This window comes from Phoxinus phoxinus, assembly GCF_949152265.1.
Source record: "Phoxinus phoxinus genome assembly, chromosome: 2".
Classification (NCBI taxonomy): Eukaryota; Metazoa; Chordata; class Actinopteri; order Cypriniformes; family Leuciscidae; genus Phoxinus; species Phoxinus phoxinus.
The window spans coordinates 50,009,884-50,033,597 of NC_136877.1; the positions used below are offsets into that span (position 1 = coordinate 50,009,884).

The window sequence follows — 23,714 nt, forward strand, 5'->3', positions numbered from 1 at the left end:
AGCTCTGCAGGCCAGGGGGACTTATTCTGACTCCACAAAAACACTTTTTTTGTTACTCTATTTACAGACAGATTAATAAGTCGATTTCACAGTTGAACCATTTCACATTTCCTTTGGACTGATCCAGAAACCCAGCCCATATCACCCAGCGCTGCCAGCACTGGGACAAACCTGTAAACCCCCAAGAAGCAGCGTATAGTTTAACACAGGGGACACACAGGCAGCATACAACTGGGAGAATGTACCATAACCGAGATCTTTACAGATGTTGAACTTGTTTATCACAGAACCCAGGGCTAAAGCTGCAGCAGCGAGGATTTTAACTCCTCTGTAAATCCTAAATACTTATACTGAGTTGCATACTCAAGAACGGTATACCAAAAGACAAAAAACGTTTGTGCTTCGCAAAGTAACACCTTTCCTGAAGTGCATAATTTGCGTTTTAGCTTGATTTATAACAAGTCTCCATACGGCACCAATTTTGTAAAACATGTAAAATGTTCTGTAGATTCTCTTCATTTTGGGCCAGTAACGCTACATAATCAGCATAGAGCAGAATGCCAACAATGACACTGTCTAGGCGCACCCCTAAGTTTAGATGTTTAATTTCAAGAGCCAAATCATTTATAAACAGAGAAAACAGACTTGGGGACAAAATATCCCTGTTTTACACCAAAGAGAAATACGAAACCACTCAGTCTGCTCATCATTCACCTCAACACATCCCACACAGTCTGCATACAGGGACTTTAATGCCCAGTAAAACTTCCCATCAACCCCTGCCTGGAGAAGCTTCAAACTTAACAAATCCCTATCCACCCAGTCAAAAGCCTTTTTAAAGTCCACAAAACAAACAAAAGTGGGTTTGTTTTCAGTTAGTAGTTCTAACAATTGTTGAGATGATATAAATATGATCAATACATGCCTTGTGTTTTCGAAATCCATTTTGTTCATCTACTAGATACTCTGTTGTTTCCAAAAAATTATTTAATCTAGTATTTAAAATACTAGAGTAGATTTTATAAACAGTAGGAGACTGGTTCCTCTGTAGTTAAGAGGTATACGGGGTCATCTTTCGTTGATTTAGGAATAGGTTTAATGATTATGCATGTAGAAGGAACAATACCGTTGTCAAAACAGAATTTAAATAAACCAAGAAGCATATGCCTAAGATGTGAGGATTTTAACACCTCCACTCCCATAGCCTTCCTCAGCTTGGCCTTATATCACTTCTTCCAAGATAATATCAAAATTCAGAAAAATATTTGATCGGCTGCATTAATTCAATTTTTTTCTTTTACTTGAACTGAGAGAACAGTATGTTTGATTGTTTAAAGTTTTTATTTATTTACTAAGACTGTGTTTTTTTGGTTTGCCTCATGGCAACATTGTGCAATATCAATAGGTTTAGGACCATATGGTGCATTAAAGTCCTCCTGGGAAGTTTGTTTTTACAAGTTTTTAAAACTCAAGAATGCGCATTATGTGTGTAATTGATGTTGTTTTTATTATTAGTATTATTATTATTATTAGTAGTAGTAGTGGTGGTGGTGGTAGTAGTAGGCCCTGTCCCAAATGGCACACTTCATATGCACTTTCTGTCTTGTGGACTTACAATGGCTGCCCGTTAAGTCCGTGAGATCGTAGGGTGTCCCATTTGTAATTTTAGCTCTAGAAGGTGCTCGCGAGCTCTGCGGTCGATTTGCGCCCTCGATGCGCACTTTTGCCGAGCCCGCACTAATGCGCACTACACACCAGACTACTTCCCGACAGTCAAAGCGGCGTTACATTACGAAAGTGCGGACTCAGAGGAAGACCGCGAGTGCTTAGGGTGCCATTTAGGACAGGGCCGTAGTAGTAGTAGTAGTAGTAGTAGTAGTAGTAGTATATGCTGCCACAGAGAATGATGGGAAATGTAGTTTGGTCACTCAAGCTCTTCAGCTCATGTCTGAATGAGTGTTTTCTGTTAAACTTGATCTCTCTTCTTCATTAACAACACACATAATGCACACAAACTACATTATACTGTCAGTATTCAGAAATAAATGTATCATGATTGAAAACAATTTGCTTCCGCCATTGCCTCCCACTCGTAATTACGACATTGTGGTGGAGTTCATGTGCGTTACACTCGAAAATACCATCTTTCTGACAAGACTTGAACGCAATAGTTAATATTTTTACTATCTACTGAAACTTACAGGAAATGGACACAAGAACATGTTATGGGCGGAAGGAACATGATCGGGTCATTCCCTCTGACCGTGAGGACCGTGAGCTTGAGGAGAGTCAGGAAGAGAGGATCCCTGAATCAGGCTTGAGAGACAGCCGGGAGGTCAGGGGTCAGTTAGGGTCAGTCAGTAAAGTCAAGTTTGTATGCATGTGTATGTGTATTTGGTTTATATATGTATATGAAATGTGAGAAACATTTAAGAAACCCATGAGGTATTAGTTTGTTTATATGATTATATGTTTGTTTTTTTGATACATTTTTTATGATAAATATCCGGCGGTTTATGATAAATATATTATCAGGGACCCCCAAGCTCCCAAAAAATGGGGTGAACTTTTTTTTCACTTGTTTTGCTTCTTTTCAAAAATAAATGAACTCAGTCTTTTTTCTATTTAAAAAAAAAAAAAAAAATTTCTTTATTATTTATTATTTCATTGGTCAAAAGTGACATTGGCTTTCCTTTAAATTACAAGTGAAAGCAAATTAACAGGCCCATTTTTTTTTTATCAAATCTCAAGTATTTATACATAATATATGTTTACATATTTATACAATTAAACTAAAGCTATTATGCTTAAAGACCAAAGTGTTTCACTGGGAATCACACATTTGTATCATCATCATCAAAATAAAGGGTTTGGAGGAAAGATCACTGATTGGCCTGGAAAGTTTTCAGATTTCAGCCAATAGGAGTCTGGCACGCTTTATTTTATGTCACCTCACAACTGGCAACCAACCACAGAATAGTTACTTTTGCTTTGCTAGTCGAAAACAAACTTAACCCTCGTGTGGTTCAAAACCCTATAACACCTGTTGTGTTCCCGGTCAAAAATGACCGGCCCATAAAAAAAAAAAGTATAAATCACTCATTATACCATATTTTCACCCAATCTTGGATTCAATCTTTTTGTCAACATGTTCTCTTTCAATTAGGACTGGTTTTATATTTTGATTTGCATCTGAATAATCATAGGCCTCATTTATTTGAGAGTAGGCATTTCTTTTGAGTAATTTTTTTAATAATTTTGGAAATATTAAATAAAATCTGAAGAAAATTGGTATTGTTGATCACACTAGTCAATTAAAAATTCTCACCAGGAATTTTGTTTTGAAACTTTTGTTTTGTAAAAAATATGGCACATAGTCACACTTGTGGTGTTCCCGGTCAAAAATGACCGGCCTATAAAAATAGCTTATAAATCACTCATTATACCATATTTACACCCAATCTTGGATTCAATCTTTTTGTCAACTTGTTCTCTTTCAATTAGGACTGGTTTTATATTTCTGTTTGCATCTGATTAATCGTGGGCCTCATTTATCTGAGAATAGGCATGGTCACAAATGGCCGACCATTGAAAGTGAATGGGAGAGACTGAAAATAACAGAACAATTTAGTTTTCAGGAGCATGTTCATTATTTTCATGTACACATATGAGCATGTGTGCTTGCAAACATCGAGCCCTTGGACCTGTGCATGTATCGATACATTTACACGCTACCCAGACACACACACAAACTTTGAGTATTACACACATTCTTTTCCACAGAGAGAAATTTGATCCTACTGTGACGGAGTAGTACAGGTTTCAGACACAAGGAATTTCGACTACGCCACCCATGGGAATTTCACCCCGGGAAATATGAATGATACCTAAGAATTTAGGTCACACAGGTTCGACTCTTTAAGAAGGTAGGCAGAAACGTGGGTATCATGAAGAAGTACAAAATTTTATTAAGTTATATTTAAAAAGAGAATGAGATTCACATTAAAATAACCTCCGTTGCACCAGAATGTGTCTGATGCCTCGTTAGTGCATGGCTGACATCGGCTTCAAGACAAAAAACAGCAAGTGTCATAATATTTTGTCTGGAAGCTGTGATGAAACAAGAACATGAAAGAAAGATTATTTTGAAGCCGGGTCACTGCAGTCACGGCCTGTTTGTGTGTGTGTGTGTGTTTGTGTGTGTGTGGGTGTGTGTGGTAATGTCAGATGGGTAAATGTATATAGATGCAGGTTAGGGTAGGATCAAATTTCTCTCTGTGGAAAAAAATGTGTGTAATACTCAAAAAAGTTTGTGTGTTCAAACGTGTGTGTGTGTCTGGGTAGCGTGTAAATGTATCGATACATGCACAGGTCCAAGGGCTCGATGTTTGCAAGCACACATGCTCATATGTGTACATGAAAATAATGAACATGCTCCTGAAAACTAAATTGTTCTGTTATTTTCAGTCTCTCCCATTCACTTTCAATGGTCGGCCATTGTGACCATTTTTTTGAATTTTGGACAAAACCAACAGGAATATTTCCTGATAAAAAATGTTGGGGTGTGGTTAAAATCAGTCTCAGCCAATGGACTACAACATTCACTGTTTTGGTAGTGACATGAAATGCAGGACACTTTTTTTTTTTTTTGATAAAGTTTCATGATTTAAAAATAAAATAAATATATTTTAACTTCATTTAAAAATATATATATATTTTTTTTTTCAATATCATTTTCACAAGTTGAAAATTAGGGGTTAGGGTTTGGGACAGCCACCTCCTAATTGAAAGTAGCCCATAAATTATGATTTATATATATATATATATAAAGCTTACTGATATCTTAAATATTATTGTGGGTTTCAATAGATAATTGAAGGATCTTAGTAAACATCTAAGATTTTAATAATTAAATGCTTTTCAAATGTGTTTTTTGGATGAGGGACAGCAGTTCGCACCAATTCTGTAGAATGGCCCATATAGTATGTGAATACTACTCTTAAAAGTGTATTACAAATTCAATATTTAGATAATTCTAACTCTTTTCCTTAAAAATATAATATATTTGTATTCGAACATAGTGTGCCTGGTTTGGCCTTATTGCTTTTAGTTTTTTATCATGTTGCCTGGGTGATTAACTACAAATTATAAAAATTTCACATTTCACTGGGGAAAATACAGAGCCCTGTGCACATGTGCTGAAACCATAGAAACGAGACACAAAATTGACCCCAGTGGGTCATGTGACAACTTTCAATGATTGGTAAATTGGTTCTTACATATTCCGGAAAAATGAAACAAAGGAATGGAGTCACGGGGGATGGTCGTTGTCGATGCGGTTGAATAACATTTCAAAGCTTCTGATTGGATCGCCTGCAATTCAGTGAATGTTTAATGACCAATGAAATCGTTCTATGGGTTTGTCCAGGAAGACTCACAATCACAGATCTCGTTCTTCTCTCTTGAAATTAGCATAGAGCCGTGAATAAAGCTCCTCCTGCAGAGATTCAGCGTTATTGTTCTCTGAACGCGATCATGCCTGAACCAGCGAAGTCCGCTCCCAAGAAGGGCTCGAAGAAGGCCGTCACTAAAACCGCCGGCAAGGGCGGAAAGAAGCGCAGAAAGTCCAGGAAGGAGAGCTACGCGATCTACGTGTACAAAGTCCTGAAGCAGGTTCATCCCGACACCGGGATCTCCTCCAAGGCGATGGGAATCATGAACTCTTTCGTCAACGACATCTTCGAGCGCATCGCCGGTGAAGCGTCTCGTCTCGCTCACTACAACAAGCGCTCCACCATCACATCGAGAGAGATCCAGACCGCCGTGCGTCTGCTGCTGCCCGGAGAGCTGGCCAAACACGCCGTGTCCGAGGGCACAAAGGCGGTCACCAAATACACCAGCTCAAAGTAGAGGATCCGCTCAACACAACACAAAGGCTCTTTTAAGAGCCACACATAATGTCTGTGAAAAGAGCTTTGATCGTACATTATCTTGTACTAAAGTACAACTATAATCTGTTCTGTATTTATTGCTGCAGAGAAAGTTAAAGCCTTTTATTTCTGATTAAGATGAAATGTAATTACTCTAACAGCATATTGGCTTTGATCGGCAGCAAATGTACTTTTTAAATTAAAAACATTTTCAACATTTAGCTTTGAATGTTTTTCTTCTGCACAATCGCTCTTTGTTTTACAGAAACTCTTCAGAAACAGCAGTGATTCTGTAGATCAATCCACTCCTGAAAATACTCTCAACACTTGTTGATCCCGCAGCTGTAGTAGAGGATGAAGATGAGGATGAAGATGTGAAACTTGTGCTCCAGTAATGCTGGGATTTACAGACATTATCTTGTCAACATTCACATCTTCCTCCACAAAAGACTGATCAGATTTCCACTGTGAGTAACATGTTTTATGAGCTTCATAATTACATCATTATTAGAATTACTATATATAGTTTTACTAATGCTTCTCTTTTAGTCTCTTAGTCAAGCCTATCCAACACATTTTTTTTTAAATTATTTAACAAAGTAATGAGATTATAGTCTGATCAGAAGCAAGTATTGCGGTTTCAACTCTGAGTATTTGAGTCTGTTATAAACTGCTGCCAAATACATTTATTAGGTGTTCAAGCACGAAGTGCTGAAAACCTATTGTAATTGTACCGATTTTTATTATTATTATTATTATTCTCCTGTAAAACGCATCGTGCAGCCCAAACCGTAAGTGCTAGAGACTTGAAACTTTGCCACAAGGTAGTACAAAAATCGAGGAGAGGTTATCAAATTATGAGCCCGATTGGCCCATAGGTGGCGCTATAGCGCAAAAAACTAAAAAATCACACTATTTTGCTTATATCTCAATAACCCTTTGTCCTAGACTCAAGTGTCTTATATCATTGGAATCCTTGGCTCAAGACGAAGAAACTATCGCGGAGGTTTTTCATTTCCGGTATGCAAATTTTTCCGCCATTTTGGATTTTGTTCAAAACCTACTTTTGCAAACTAGCCCTAGGTTTTTTTGCCCGATCGGAACCAAACCAGTGCAGAAATGTTCTCTGGAGTCTGAAGATCAATAATTATCGAAAAAAAGTTGAATTATCGATTCACGGTCGCTAGGGGGCGCAAAATGAACGTTGTGGGAGGAGTCTATTTTACTAAAATGCCTATAACTCGAGAAGTAAACGAGATAGCTTCACCAAACTTGGTACACATGTGTGGGAGGTCAATCTGAGGTCACGATAAAAAAAACGCATCGATTGGCCACATGGTGGCGCTATAAAACCGAAAAAACATATAAACAGCTGGCCGTTTGTCCGATTGACTTGAAATTTGGTATGCAGTGTCTTGGCCCAAGGCCCCATGTATGTGTAAAAGGATATTATCGTATCTCAAAAAACATGGCCGCCATCGGCCAATTAAGTTTAGCACAAGGTTATCGATGGCCAATCGGAACGAAACTCAGTGGGCATGTTCAACTCATGGCCCTAGAGGTCTGTAAGAATTTTGAAAGAAATCGGCCACTAGTTGGCGCTAACGAGTTTTACGCCCTCTGTAATCACGTGGTGTTACAAATATCGTCACAATATGCATATCATTTGATAGATCTCCTCATGGTGAACATATTTGCTTCAAGAACCACAGCTGTCAATCAAACCGTTTATTAAATATTCACGAATATGTTAAAAACCTACTTTTGCGAACTAGTCCCTGGTTTTTCGCCCAATCAGAACCAAACAAGTCTAGGACAATTCTCTGGACTCTCTAGATCAATAATTATTGAAAAAAAGTTGAATTTTTGCATTTGGGTGGCTGTAACAGGGTCATTTTAAAAAATGGGCGTGGCAAATTACACTCAAAAGCCTATAAATCCTAAAAAAACTCCGAACTTCACGAAAATTGGTGGGCATATGTGAAATAACATCATTAACAAGCATGCAAAATTATATGGAGATCGGACTATAGATGGCGCTATAACAGTTAGAAACAGTTAAAAACCATATATTTCCTATGGTAAATTGCCTGTATTGGCTGTAAATGGTGTTTTCCATCTATGATCAAATAATGTTCATATCATAATGTTCAAAACCAGTGCAGAATAATTATCTGGACTCTCTAGATCAATAATTATCAGAAAAAGTTGTACTCCTGCATTTGGATGGCTATAATAGGGTCACTTCAATATGTAGCCTTGACCAAGTGTCCCCGAAAGCCTATATCTTTTCAATGAATGCTCAGATCTTCTTAAAAACAGGTCAGAACATGTGAAATAACATGATAAAGAAGCATGAAAATTGTGTGTGTGTGTTTGTGTTTGTAAGCATGCAGATTACTGGTGAAACCAAGTAGTTCAAAATGAAAGTGAGCCAATAAGTGGTCTTCTACTGCCCTCTGCTGGACATTCTACTTATTAATAGTCTTTTCACATGTGCTTTTGCATTCATATATTTAGACACTAAAAAATCCCTTCTATAACAATTACTATTATAACACAATCATATTTTGTCAGAGTTTATCACTTCATTTGTTCTGATGCTTCACATAATTGCTAGCAACGTGGTAAATCGTGGTAAATAACTCTAGAAACATGGTAAATCACAGTAAATAGGGTAAATCATGCTAGAATCCTGGTAAATCATTCTAGAATGTGGTATATCATGGTAAATCATCCTGTGACATGGTAAATCAAGGTAAACTAAGATAAATCATGGTAAACTATGGTAAATCATGCTAGAATCATTAAATCATAATAGAATGTGTTCAATTGTTGTAAACCATGCTAAAACAGGGTCAATCATGGTAAATCATACTAGAACTTGGTATATCATGGTAAACTATAGTAAATCATGCTAGATTCATGGTAAATCATACTGGAACATGGTAAATCATGAAAAATCACACTAAAATGTGGTATATCATGGTAAATCATGCTAAAACGTAGTCTTTTCCATCTATGATGTCAGTGGTTAAATGCTTGCTAAATAAAACTTAATGTCTTAAATGCTTAAAGGCCTTAAAAGCTTGAACACCGACAAATGCTGCTTGCAGCTTTAATTGTGTTTGTTCCTGACTGTCTTTAAAGGGAAACACAGAATTTGAATGATGAAATGCTTACAAATGATTTAATTACAGACACTAAATGTATAAAGATTTATTCAATTATGACTGAAACATTAAAACATTAAGAAACATTTTGAATTAGAAATTAGAATTTTGAAAAAAAAACACCTCTAATAAACACTTATTAATTTCAAGTTATTTATACAGAATAAAACTTATATACGATTAATAATTACTCAAACAACAAGCAACATTATTATTGCCAAGCTTTCACTATTGAAGAATAGACTAAAAACACAAGGTTATGACAAATATAAAGCTTATAAGAACGAATAATCCAATATGTTCAAACCATGTTAAAGGAAAATAAATGCTGACAGAACATTCAAACATGTGGACAGAATATTAACTCTTTAATATCAGGTTGAAGTTTCTTCCTCTGTGACGGCGTACTGACTTTGGTCTTCAGATGAAACTGTGAAATACACATAAATGTTTGCGTCAGTGAGGGAATATGTGACTCGAGAGAGAGATCGGACAGAAGCTTTACCTCTCGCTCTGTAACATTTGTAAAGCAGCACGACTGTCGCGAGCAGATACGGAGAAGCTGCCAGAGGAAAACTGAGGATGTGGAAGACAGAAATCTGACTTGACACTGAAAAACAGAAACACAAGAACATTATTGAGCAACATTACAGAGATCTCAAGGGCTTTCAGAAAGTTTCTCGAGGAACCCAAACCACCATTTCCCCTTTACAGCTCTGTATTAAAGGAATAGTTATTTTATAGTTCAAATATCTTCTTTTATGTTCCACAGAAGAAATAAAGACATGCAGGGAACAACAATGTAAATGAGGACATTATAGTATATTAATATAAATTATTTATTTTAATGTTTAAGAGGTACGAAAAAACTGTATGAGATTCATTCTTTGCTGCTTTCAAATGAAAAAAATAATTTATGAAAATTCAGATTTTGACAGGAAAGTCTTTATCAATCAGATTTTATTATAATGCTGTATAAAACACTCTTGATTTTATTGAATTGTGGGATGTTGTTTATAAGGTGTTGATTTCACTATATTTCCGAATATTTAGCATGTGATTTGATAGTTCTAGTTATGCGAGATATGTGAAACTATAAACACAGTTCTGTCATGAACTCTGAGTGTTTGTATATGGTAATGTATATGGACAATGTTGGTATGTTTGGTCTCGAAGGAATAGATCTGCTACGCTGCTGTGAGCAAGTAACACATGCTGTACACAATACATGAATTACCCGTTGCAGATCTATACAGGTGGAGCTGGGGAAGGTGGAGGGTTTCTGAAAGCGTGCGAGCTCATTGGCTACTGATACAGCAGGAACCAATCGGCTGTGCCCTATAGATAATGATGTGATTGCAGACTGAGTTAAAGACCTGTCAGTCAGCGCCATCTAGAGTTTCATGACAGATCTTTGTATTTGTCTTGAACTGATTGTGACAGAGACTCATATATAAATGTGTGGTGTATCTCATCAGACGCTCATGAATAAAATAACCTCTGACTGAGATCCAGCTGTGGAGAGACTGTCCTCTCTCTGTTTTACAGTAGTAGAAACCCTCATGTGACTTTGAGACAGCAGTGATGCTCATCTCTCCTGTCGTCTGATTCTGGATCAGTGATCCGTCTTTATAGAAATCAGCGCTGAGGATCGGGGAGTTTGTAGGTCGATGTAAACAGTGTAGAGTCAGAGTCTCTCCCTCAGTCACAGGATCAACAGAACTCTCCAGAATCACCTCGCCGTCTACAAACACAAGATGTGTGTGTTTAATACTGTAAATACTGTAGTAAGAATATAGCAAAACAAATCAGAAGAAATGTTACGAATTGACTTTATACCTCTCAAGCTTTTTGATACTAGTGTTGTGTGGTCTAACCTGATCTCATGAGAAACTATTTTATGAGCAGACGATTGTTTTGTTTAGATTTTTTTTTTTAAGAAAAAAAATTGAGCACTAATTCTTTATTTCTCATTGGTTATTCACTGTCACATTGGCACAGCTGATCACTTTTGCTGTATTATTTCCTATGGTGGATTGTTAGAGAGGGTTTGAAGAGGCGAGAAGCGGGAGCAAACTTTCTGTTGACCATTTTGCATCAGTTTGAATGTCGTATCAAGCTTTATATGCCTTATCGAAATAAAATCGAAAGCAACCAATTTGCCAAAATGTATAGTTACAAAATGTCATGAGAGTTTGTTGGATGTTTCAGATTTTTAACCACTGGCATAAAATCAGGTCCATTGTCCAGCTTGATCTGCCATTTATTATGGGAAGAGAAAATGCATTGCTTGATTGCTTTGCTTTTATGTGGCATTTAAGGGCAGGTTCATCTAACATCACAATCATAGAAAGTGTGGAAAAACTTATTCAAATTGTACACATGTCAGTCTGCGATCAGCTGTACAGAAAATTGGAAAATGTATAAAGACTTTTTGTTAGAATGAAGATTAGAATGAGTGCAAATGTCATGATTATGAACCAGACTCACCGTGTACAGTGATGTTTCGAGGACGACGTTTCTCTCCAGATTGAGACTCACACCAGTACACTCCAGTGTCAGATGTGCTGAGAGAGTCGATTACACATGAAGATCCTGTTTGTTTTGCACAAGTGTGTGTGTGTTTGTCTGTGTATCTTCTCACTGTCCATCCAGCAGAGTTACTCTGATCCTCACAGCTCAGAGAGAGAGAGTCAGATGAGAAGTGTTGACTTCTGCTGGGCTTGAGGACCAGAGACACTGAAGCAGAAACTCCTGAAAAGAGGAAAATCTCAGTCAGAACGGACAGCACAGAGACTGCAGTGACACACAGATCCGGATGAGCACCAGCATAAACCCTCACCAGTGATCCACAGTGTGTGTGCGCTGCTGTTGTGTGTGTAATAGGCTGGTCGTCCTCTCTCTGCTCTGCACGTATAAACTCCTGTGTGCTGTAGAGCGGCAGGACTGAGAGTGTAAGATCCTCCAGCTCCTCTGCTGCTGTCTGACAGATGATCATGATCTCTGAACCAGCTGAACGTCCAGCCTGTAGAGGAGCCTGAAACCTCACAGATCAGAGTCCCTGATTCTCCTTCAGTCAGCCACGGCTGTGGAGACACTCGCACTGATGCCTGAGCTTCAGCTGAACAAAACAACATGAGTTACAGAGCCGTAGAGAAACTGATGGAGAAGCTGATCACAACACACACACACTCACCGGATACAGTCAGTGTAACAGCATCACTGCGCTGAGAGCGTTGAGTGTGTATCTGTCCTGTACAGGTGTATTCACCGCTGTGAGAGAGATCAACACTGCTGATGTTCAACTCTTGTGTTGAGGTTCGGCTGACAGTGTTTTTATATCGGTTGTTGGTTCCCTCTATTTCCCATCTGTACGTCCACTCAGCGTCTCCTCCCCACTTTATATCACATCTGAGAGAGACTGTTTCTCCTCTAAACACTCGTTCATCAGGTCGTACCGTCACCACAGCTTTAGGACTCTCTGTACACACACAGATTATTGCATTTATAGTTTCAGAAGTTGTGTAGATATTGTCTCTGATCTGTATTTGTTGCGTCACACACTACAGTCTCTCTCACCTGTGACATTTACCCACAGTGCATCACTGTATTGTGTGTAATAGACTGGTTTCCCTCTTCCAGCTCTACACCAGTACTGGCCTCCATCAGACACTGAGTCAATCTTCAGGCTGTAGGGGTTCGTCTTCTTCTTCTCTGTCTCAGGGTTCAGTGTGTGTTTGTACCAGTAAGAGTCCCAGTCTCCAGTGGACGGATCCATGCGACAGGACAAAGTCACTCTGTCTCCAGTCAGTGCAGCTCCTGCAGGATCTGATGTGAGTTCAGGCTTCGGCTGTAGATCTGCAGGAGAACAACAACAGATTCAGATCCTCAAGAGTCAAATACATGAGCATTTAAATCACTAAAATAATTTCTTTAGTCCTCTTATAGGAACAGATGTGGCGGATACAGAAGTGCATAAGAGAAGAGTTGAACTGCACATCACCGCGTCACTGTCACTCCTCTTATCACAGACAAGAAAATCACTATCCTTCAGAATATAGACCTATAACTGCTCTTGTTTTAAAGAAGACATTTGGAAGATTATTGTAGAAGTGAAAATTATGAAAGTGTTTACAGTTTACAGTTACAGTTAAACAAGTTACAGAAGTTTGGACCAAATTTTAGGTTAATGAAAAAAAAAGAGCTTTCAGTGAGATTGTGTTTGGGCGCAGTACCAAACTTGTTCACTAGATGACAGCCGAGCTCTGTTACTGCCCATATAAGGGCGTCTCCATTTCCATATATGTTTTGAGTGATCTGAACCATATATTTCCATAATTTTCATACAATTTACAAGTAGACATCCTAATCAGAAGTAGTATGGGCGGTTTGGCAGTATTTGTTTTGAATTCAACCTCTAATAAATGCATAAAAAACACGTATGTGCGTTATATCTCACCGCCACATCACAAATCAATAATCCATCATTTGTTTATTTATATTTAAAACTTTTTCAGACCTTTTTTCCTCATAAAATTTAATTGGTTTTATCTTTTGAACTGTTGCATTTTCTACCAATCCTTCATGATTTTTCATGTTCATCGATATTTCAAAATAAAGGCCTGAACACGCATAATGAGTATTAAATATTCTAGTTGCAAATTGATAAATTACTGTTCCTCTGTAATTTATTTTGAAAATCAGTCAGCAAATGTCAATAATTTAGGTTTTCACAAAGATATTATTGTTTAAAATATATAATAGCAAACGTCCCACTGTGGGTCATCTGACCCTGCAGACTCTCGATTGGTTGTGTGATCATGAAGTAGAGAGAGTTTAGGAGACAATGATGTTGAACTCACCCTTCACTGAGAGATACACAGATCCTGATGTTGATGAGTTTGGTCTTTCATCTCTCTGTCCTGTACACCAGTACTGACCCTGATCAGACTCAATAACTCCTCTGATACTGAGAGTGTGTGTGTTTACAGTGTAACGCTCAGACGTCTGTAACTTTACACTGCCTTTATACCACTCATATCTCCAGTTACTGTGATCAGAGTTTATCACACACTTCAGATCGACTGTTTCTCCAGTGAATACAGGACTGGCTGGTGTCACAGTCACTGTAGATGTGGGTAAAGCTGAGAAGAAACACAGAAACACAAACTAGAGACTCAAACTGACGGAGGACAGATGATCAAGTCTCAAGGCTTGTTTGCTACTGATGGCTTCATTCATCTGCAAACTCTTATGAAAAGAACATATATTTCCATATATATGAATTATCAATATATTAAATGGTTTAAACGTAGGCTATCTTTAAAAAAAAAAATGCACTAATAGCCTAAAGTATGTACTAATAGCATGACATAGATTACATTTACATTACATTTATTCATTTAGCAGATGCTTTTATCCAAAGCGACTTACAATTGAGAAACAATAGAAGCAATTAAACTAGCAGTAGGACAACAGTATGTAAGTGCTAAGACCCTTCACAGTACAATCCAACACAATTTTTTTTAAGTTAGAATAGAGAAGAAAGTGTTAGTATTAATGGATCAAGTGCTGCCGAAAAAGATACGTTTACTAGTGGATAGTATAGAGGTTTTAAGGATTACATTTTAAAACGGCTTGCTATAGTAGGACTGGTGATGTGACATTTGAACCGAGGCATCGGCGCTCGTGTTGAGAATAATTGGGCAGAAGAAGAAGAGTACAACGAAATGGTTTCATAGCTTATAGATTCTTTATAAACTCACTTTATTTCCACTAGTAAACGCAGTGATTATTTGCCCTGTTCCTTTGTGTTTGAGGAGTGATTTCTTACGAACATCTGTAGTTTATTTTCCTCTGTAAAAGTATCCTGTAAGTCTGCTGTGAAATAACTGGACGTCTGGACTTTCTGTCTCTGTTTCTGGTCACAATGTTCAGAGTTTTGACAGTGACAGTCTTTATTTTTCTCCTGCAGAGCATCAGTGATCAGAGATGACTGTAAACTGTCAGTAAACAGAGGCGGCGTGTTTTATTTCTAAACTGTGTCTCTGGACAGGATGATGGAGAATTAAATACTCTTCTTAGTCATGAAGTCTGTCATATAGACTCATTAGACTTATTTTATGATACATTTATGGTGCTTTTGTGTCCTTTTTTATCTCTGAAAATTGACCTCATTATTATAGCGATCAGCACATTATAAACAAGTTTTAAAGAAGAAAAACATACAGATTTGGAACGACATGAGGAAGATTAAATTATGACAGTATTATTATTTTCAGGTGAGCTGATGAAAGTTCATCAACTGTCTATCAAACATTAGAATTAAGATTCATTTCATCCAACACTCAACGTTTCAACATTCATAATCAGAGACAAAACGACGACAGGATCATCTGAACATCAAAGCAAAGCTGCATTTGTATAAAAACTTTAAGTGTAAATTTTTTTTTATATATTTAATATATATGTTTATATATATATTAAAAATTATTTTTAAATTAACGTGTGCTTATCGGCCATCAACATAGCAATTTTTAGCTGTTTCTCGGGTCTGTTCACATGTGTCAGACTGACGTCTTTATCTGTTGTAAGATCACACTTATAGTAAAAATACTTCAGCTTTAACATTTATTTTCAGATCTCTGCAGTCAGTTTCATTCAGTTTTGCTCCTTTAAAGGGTTTTGAAGACAATAACAGAGAACATTAAATAGATTTAAACCATCAAAAGAGAGATGGACTGTAACGCTCAGTCAGTCCAAAGAACAGCATTTGTGCATTATTTAGTGTGAACGTAACATCTGACCCTGCAGTCTCTCGATTGGTTGTGTGATCATGAAGTAGAGAGAGTTAAGGAGACAATGATGTTCAACTCACCCTTCACTGAGAGATACACAGATCCTGATGTTGATGAGTTTGGTCTTCCATCTCTCTGTCCTTTACACCAGTACTGACCCTGATCAGACTCAGTAACTCCTCTGATACTGAGAGTGTGTGTGTTTACAGTGTAACGCTCAGACGTCTGTAACTTTACACTGCCTTTAATCCACTCATATCTCCAGTTACTGTGATCAGAGTTTATCACACACTTCAGATCGACTGTTTCTCCAGTGAATACAGGACGGGCTGGTGTCACAGTCACTGTAGATGTGGGTAAAGCTGAGAAGAAACACAGAAACACAAACTGACTCAAACTGACGGAGGACAGATGATCAAGTCTCAAGGCTTGTTTGCTACTGATGGCTTCATTCATCTGCAAACTCTTATGAAAAGAACATATATTTCCCTATATATGAATGATCAATATATTAAATGGTTTAAACGTATCTTTGAAATACAGAATAATATATTGTGTTAATATATTACAATATATTGAATAATACACAAGGAATTTCCGCTTTTCATATATTGAAAAAAATGTGACAATATATTTACTAATATATCATAATGTATGAAATTTTATATTCAATACCCTTCATAATATATATATGTATATGTGATCAGATATGTTACTGCATGTGTAGCTAATATAATATTGCATATATATATATATATCCTACAGGTTTTCTTTTCTTACTGGCTGAATGTTTTGTGATTTAATTAGATAGTTTTAAAGATTTATGAATACTTTTCTCTCTGGTTTTATTTGGCAGCTGTAGTAAATTTTTATGGCTATTAGAAGAACATTAGAACATTACAATCTAAAAAAAAAATATATATATTAAAGCAGAAGTTAAAAACACAACATTTAAAATAAATAATTACAAAAGCACGTATACATTTAAACTGGTAAGATGAATCTGAGCTTAGTCATTGGCTATAGTAGACTACATTTGATTTACCCAATAGTCCCTTTACAGTTATTATCATAAACATACACTAAATTGTAGGTTTAAAATTCTAAATAAGGCACATCTAAATAACACAATTATACAAACGGACAGTTCCTTTAAAGACATAATATTTTCCCCCAATAAATCTTATTTTCCTTCTACTTTTCTTTTGGTGATAATACCCACCAACATATAGCCTAAAAACACATAATTAGAACAATAACCCATAAGTACAGGTAGACACTTTTACATATAAAAAGGGGAGAAATTAAACATTCACATATTTATATCAAACTCTTATAATGACACATAATTCCTAATAAGTTATTCAAGTAATATTATTTAAATATCAAATATGCAATATTAAATAAGTAAATAAATACAATAACAAATAACTAGAATTAAAAGGGAGGAAAGGTTATTTAGTAATAGGCTAATATGTATTCCTTTATTTTATGGAATATTCTTTGATTTTAGAGTTGCACATATCATTTCAAAATGTATACTTTTGCTCTTAATTTCATGTTATCCTCTCCATAATGCACTGTATAAATTAAATCAAACTAATCATTCTTGCTTTCTCCAAAAAAAACTATTATTGCTTTAAAAGCTGCAATTCTCAGCATTATAAATAAGTATAAGTCGTCTTTATTAAGTAGCTTACGTCCTAAACCCAAAACTATATTTTGTATATTTATTATATTTGTTTCTTAAAAAATTCTTCCCTGAATTAGGCCTACTTCTGTTCAATTGTTTTATTATAAGTATAAAATATATGAGTGTAATGAGATATAAGTTCACTGCAACTGATCCAACATCCTAAAGATAAATTAGTATAATTAGAAGTTATTTCTGGTGTTATAAAATATTGCATAGCCTATTAATTTTCCAAGCAAAATGTATATTAGTCAGATTTATTGCGCTCCTATTTGGCGCACATGCGCGCAGCACCGCTTGTTCAATGTAAAGTTTACAGCAAAATGGAAATATTTGCACGACTTCCTAAGATTTACATATGGAGAATATTCCTGTGAAATGTACGTTTTGCAAACACCACGTCTCAAACGCATAAAACAGCACAAAAATATATGCAGTTTGATAGTGGATCGATTTGATCTATGATCGACCTCGGGCTGCTTAAGAGACGCGTGCACACGCAGTTATCTAGACTAGATAAACCTGGATCAAATTAGTGGGATTGCGTGAACTTGAATGACCTTTTATGAAACCGCTTTAGCCCCAATTTATAGGTTTATTCAAGTCGGGTTTTGGAGTTTAATCCCCGCTTTTCTTAGCATCTTTTATGGAACAACCCTCAGGCCTGGATGTTGTTTATGTTTTATTATGTGTGTGCGGCAGTCGTCCGTGAGGGGCTGCTGCCTTTACTTTCATTATGTATTTGTTTATTTTGGATTATTAAAGTGTGTGAACGTTCGCCGGTTTCCGCCTCCTTCCCATAACACAAACCGTGTTACATATATACACATATGTGTAAACATACATTCATATTTTTATGTGAACATGTATGTGCAATAAATGTACACACTAATGGATAAAACTTTGTGAATATTTAATGTAATGCTATTTTTTGTCTTAATTTATAAATATGTTATATGTGGAGGGTGTTATATGTGAAACTGTTGCTTTAACCAATCAGATAATCAGTCAGATTTAATCAGCCAATCAGATTTCAATTTGACTGCACCGGGGCCATCTAGCAGGCGTACAATAACGTCAGCATTTTCACGTCCTTTGATTGGATGACGGTCAGAGCGTGTACTATTACTAGTAGTCAGAGCTAGCTAGCTAACCGCATCTAGCGAACTGCATAAACTAAAATATATTCCTGTAGATTTCATTTAAATTAATGTTTCTCTCCGTTCTCGACCCCCAGCAGTTTCAAACCTACCGGAAAAAAATCCCTTTTAGCCTCATCCAGTTTAACGCATTAACCCTTTAAGTGTCACCCCCCTTTTTTTGAAAATACATGAAAATGCACTTTCCGAACTTAAATGTTTGTAACTCAAGAATGCTTTGGAATATGGATGTAAGATTGGTCTTGTTTTAAAGAAGAAAATTGGCAGATTTTTGTAGAAGTTAAATAAATTAAGAAAGTGTAACAGAACAAAAGTTATAGAACTTTGAGTTTATGAAAATAAAAAAATAAAAAAATTAATTATTCATATTTTATATAAAATATATTTTTTCAAAACCCTGGTGACTCTAAAACTGCACAAAAATCAAAGCCAAAAATCTGAACAAGTTGTGTTTTAAGTTTTAGGTTGATATCTCAAAAAATGAGCTTTCAGTGAGATTTTGTTTGGGCACAGTACCACACTTTTTCACTAGTTGACATTACTGTCCATATAAGGGCGCCTGTATTTTCCATATATGGTTTTTCTTTATTTCTAAAACATTTTCAGACCTTTTTTTCTAAAATAATTGATCAAATGCTATCTTTTGAACTCTTGGCATGAAAACAAACTGAGGTTTCTACCATTTTTTTCATGATTTTTCATGTTCATCACTATTTCAAAATAAAGGACTGAACACCTTAGGAGTATTAAAATATTATTGTTGCAAATTGATAAATTACAGCTCCTCTGTAATATATTTTGAAAATCAGTCACCAAATATGAAAACTAGAGATTGTAAGCTTTCAAATGATATATAGTTTGTCAATATTAGTTTAGGTTTAGTATAGGATATTACTATTTTAAATATGTAATGAATTTGGGCCGGTGAACGGTGGGCCGGTGACACTTTTAAGTTAATTTTTCATCTATGTTTTTTGTGTTTATTTAAAATTAGACAAATCTGATATTATTTTAATCTCCAATCTATCATTTAACAGTTGAGATTAATATTATTGGTATTTAATGCTGATCTAACCAGCAGAAGACACTCAGGGTTTGATTACCGGTTGCACAGGCGGGGCATGTTGTCACACTGCGTTACAATGGGCCTCTATTAGAACTGATATATTCTATTCTACACTTTTATGAATAATATTGAGAAAACATGAGAAAAAGGTGAATAAAGACTGAGATTCAATGTTCAGAAATTATTAATTATTATTATGTTTTGAACTGCTTTATTGCTGTTATGTGGTTGTAAATCTAAAAAAAAAAAAAAAAAAATATTATTTTATATGAAAAAGTTAATAATTGTATTTTATTGCAAAATACTTTGGTTTGTCTAGTAAATGTTTTAATTAGATCAGACAGCATTTTAATTTACTAGTGACACCAAACAGAATTACACAAATATAGATTTTGGGAAGAATATTCCAGAGCTTTCAAAGAATAATGTTAAAGTCTCAGGTAAGTTCAGGGAATATTAGTTATAGTTCAGAGTATTAACATGTTATGTGACGGACCCGGGTAAGTTTACGGATGAGTAAGCGGATCATCTCAACTTTAGTTTAATCAGTAATACATAAATAAAACTGCGCTCTCATATTCATACTCATAAAAATGCTCTGATACCAACCGATACTATGCAGAGTGTGTACAGTGTTTCTGACTGTTTCTCCAGTGAACACAGCACTGTCTGGTGTCACTGTAGATGTGGGTAACTCTGGTCTTGGTCTCAGTTTGAGGTTTTGACTTAAACACTAATAATCTGTAAATCACGTCATTCTCTCTGACTTCAGTACAAAACTCATCAGCACTGAACTCAATCACTCAAGTCCTTTTCTATTCTCATGATAATATCTCCTGTAACCATAGTGACAGTGACTAAAGTCAACATCTAAGATGGAGACGCCTTTAACACTGAAGTCACAATTTAATTTAATAATAATTCAAAACTTCCACAAAACACGAAACACACACAAGACGTGTGCGGTTACTGAATAATGACTAAAAGTGAATGTCTTCAGTCCTCTAGTAACAACAGATGTGGCTGAAGGTTATAAGTGTAGAAATATTATGTTAAATGGTCATTAAACAGATGAATATGAAGACTCACCTGATACAGTCAGTGTAACAGCATCACTGAAGTCTGTGTGTGAGTCTGATCTCTCTCCTCTACAACTGTAGTCACCACTGTAAAACACATCAGCTGTGAAACTGTAATATGCTGTTGTTGATGTTGTAAGTGGCTTGTCAGTGTCTCCATTTTTAAACCATCTGTATCTCCACTGAATGTCTCCTCCTCTCTGTATGACACATGTGAGAGTGACTGTCTCTCCTATGAACACACGCTGATCTGGCGTCACCGTCACTACAGGTTTCACTGAGAAATATAGAAGGAAATATTAAAAAGTATTGCAGTATCAAGATCACGTCATGAACTCAAAACTTCCTCAGGAGAAAAACACTTAAATTAAAAATCTAGTTTGCTTGTAGATTGTAGATTACATACATAATGCATGTATTGGTAAACACTAAATGAAACTGATATATTTATCCAGTCTGCATGTCTCTGTATTGTTGATCTTCCTGTTCTGACCAGTAGATGACGCTGTTTACAGTCAGAGAGTTTTAAAGATCTGAACTGGGAACTCACTCACTTCTGTCTGTCTGTTCTCAAGCCCTTTTCTCTTCCAGTCCTTCCAACTAAACCACTGAATGAATAAAGCTGAGCATTGGTGCTCAAGATCTTGATGACAGTCACACCGTGCGGCTCATTGAGGAGAGGTGTGCTATCCAGGGCAGGACTTGTGCGGCTGGGCTTGAGTTTATGTCTGGGCCCTATAGTTTACTTACACTACTAACATCATTATGGAGTAGTATTAAAATGCTTTGAGGTTCCTTCGAACAATTAATATGCAACATGCCTATAGTCAAAGTTTAGTGGTAGGCTAATATTAAATAGTCATTATAATACAATATAATGCAGGATGTTTCTCGGTTGAGAGGAGATCAAAACTCTAATAATAAAGCCAAGAGAAAACTGTATTTTTAAATTAATCGTCAGCTATCTGTCCTCTTATGTCAGATTCTCAAATTTAGTCAACAAATTCAATCAGAATGCAAAGACACGGTGTATGGCTTTATATTATATAATATATGTATAATAATGCATATTATGACCAAATAAAAGGAAGACATTAACGGTTAAACGGTTAAGGGGCGGCATAAACGGTTGTCTTTCAAAATCCCTCTGCACGCAATAGGATAGCGCTACAACCAACCAGAGCAACGAAGAAGGTGAGAAGGTTCCGTATCCAGTCGGCAAAACTCCAAACACATCTTCCTTTTTTAAAAATGACTTAAGTGCCGTTCTTTGCTCTTTTCTTAAAGAAAAACTTAACTCCTAGGCTGCGTCCGAAATCGCGTACTATGTGAGTAGGTACTATATTTAAACTAGAACGTACTTCTCGACCGTTAAAAAAGTACATTATATAGTATGAATACGGGTAGTATGAATAGAGTCCGGACGTACTACATGTGCCATGTTGATTGTCACGTGACATGCGCTGTCACATCAGCGCGGAAATTTAAAGAGCCTATTCTACTGACTACACTTTGTTTTTAGTTCTGCTTTCGTCTGCGTTTTTACGTCGTTCCTGCTCACAAGTCAGAGTCGTCGTCGGTCAGCTGCTCGCAGATCACGCCTTCGTTGAGTTGTGTAATTTCTCAAATAACGTAAGTATCATTATTTGGCTAATACATTTTACCTCAGTCAGAAAAAAACAATGTTGATTTTTGGTAAGGAAAAAGTAATGTATTTGCTTGTGATATTACCGTCAATTAATAAACATGAATGAATCAAAGAGAGATGTATGCATGCGTGTATCTCTGTTAATTCATTAATTGGTGATAATATCAAAGGCAGTGTGTGTGTATGTGTGTATCATGCACACACACACACACACACACACACACACACGAAGACTTCAGATGTAAATGAAGAAATGTATTTCTAAAATAATTTACCAAGCTTTTGTATTTAGGTTCAGTAATTTAACTTTAATGACAATCAATAGGTCCTTTTCATTGCCATTGTGAAATAACTGAACATAAACATTCAAGAAGAAAATTTCAGATGGCACATAGAGGCTTTTACATCTCGGTGTCAAAAATACATAAGAAATGGATCATATACATACACATATTTATAAATAAGCCAACGCAAAAAACATACAAATGTCTTGTCAATTCAAATTGTATTCTAATATAAACTATATACACGTTTACAGATTGTGAGCCCTACAACCTACTGCCACTGTGCTAATTCTTCATCTATATTTTAAAGATGGAGCTGACCTCCGCCCCAACCTCCGACGTTTATGCCAGTCCATCCAGTCACTGTTTGCGACCATGGGGGGTGGGGGAAGGACATCGAGGTGCTGGTGTTCCAGCTACATATCACATATTTGAGCTTAATTTTTACAAATTATTTACATTAAATTTGGGTAGAAAAAATTCAATTGAAAATCCAAAAATTACCCAAGGTGTAAAGTACTCATCTTGTACACATGCTTTGAAAGAAACAGATTTTGAATTATTTTAAAGCTATGTCCTACAAATGAGACAGCTAGTATTAAAGTCCCTTTAGATCTTTTAGAAACCTGTGGAGGTTACCTTACTGAAGCTGCTGAAGTTCATTTTCCTCCCTCAAGATGACATAATGTTTTAAAACTTTTGGTGGTGCTTTAAACTCTATTACTACTTTGTGCCAAAGTGTTAAGCTTTGTATTCTGTATCCATTTAAAAGTTATATACACAAAAATAAAGCAAATACATTTTAAAGGTGTCTAGAGTGTGTGGGTATTTCTCTACAGGGCGGCACTTATATTCAGACAACAATTTCCAGATACACCTGCAAT

At 36.1% G+C, this 23,714-nt stretch overlaps 2 protein-coding genes across 2 annotated transcripts in view; one reads left to right on the forward strand and one right to left on the reverse strand.

Annotated features, from left to right (window-relative positions):
* Window positions 1–5,534: 5,534 nt before the first annotated feature.
* LOC306992800 (histone H2B-like) lies at window positions 5,535–5,965 on the forward strand. Its single transcript, XM_079602005.1, has one exon. The coding sequence runs from the start codon at window positions 5,536–5,538 to the stop codon at window positions 5,908–5,910; it is 375 nt and encodes a 124-aa protein (XP_079458131.1). The 5' UTR covers window position 5,535; the 3' UTR covers window positions 5,911–5,965.
* A 3,158-nt stretch (window positions 5,966–9,123) lies between these two features.
* The window catches only part of LOC306988055 (Fc receptor-like protein 5), a gene marked incomplete at its 5' end in the record, with an annotated part of 72,956 nt that continues 58,365 nt past the window's right edge, over window positions 9,124–23,714 (reverse strand). Inside the window, 10 exons of the mRNA XM_079592756.1 lie at window positions 9,124–9,533; window positions 9,609–9,713; window positions 10,602–10,847; window positions 11,594–11,857; window positions 11,946–12,224; window positions 12,300–12,584; window positions 12,683–12,961; window positions 13,966–14,247; window positions 15,981–16,262; window positions 20,909–21,175. Coding sequence (XP_079448882.1) covers window positions 9,478–9,533; window positions 9,609–9,713; window positions 10,602–10,847; window positions 11,594–11,857; window positions 11,946–12,224; window positions 12,300–12,584; window positions 12,683–12,961; window positions 13,966–14,247; window positions 15,981–16,262; window positions 20,909–21,175 — 2,345 coding nt within the window. The 3' untranslated portion in view covers window positions 9,124–9,477. The remainder of the gene's footprint in view (window positions 9,534–9,608; window positions 9,714–10,601; window positions 10,848–11,593; window positions 11,858–11,945; window positions 12,225–12,299; window positions 12,585–12,682; window positions 12,962–13,965; window positions 14,248–15,980; window positions 16,263–20,908; window positions 21,176–23,714) is intronic.

Coding starts and splice junctions, on each gene's coding strand:
- LOC306992800 (XM_079602005.1), top strand. CDS start 5,536: ATGCCTGAACCAGCGAAGTCCGCTCCCAAGAAGGGCTCGAAGAAGGCC.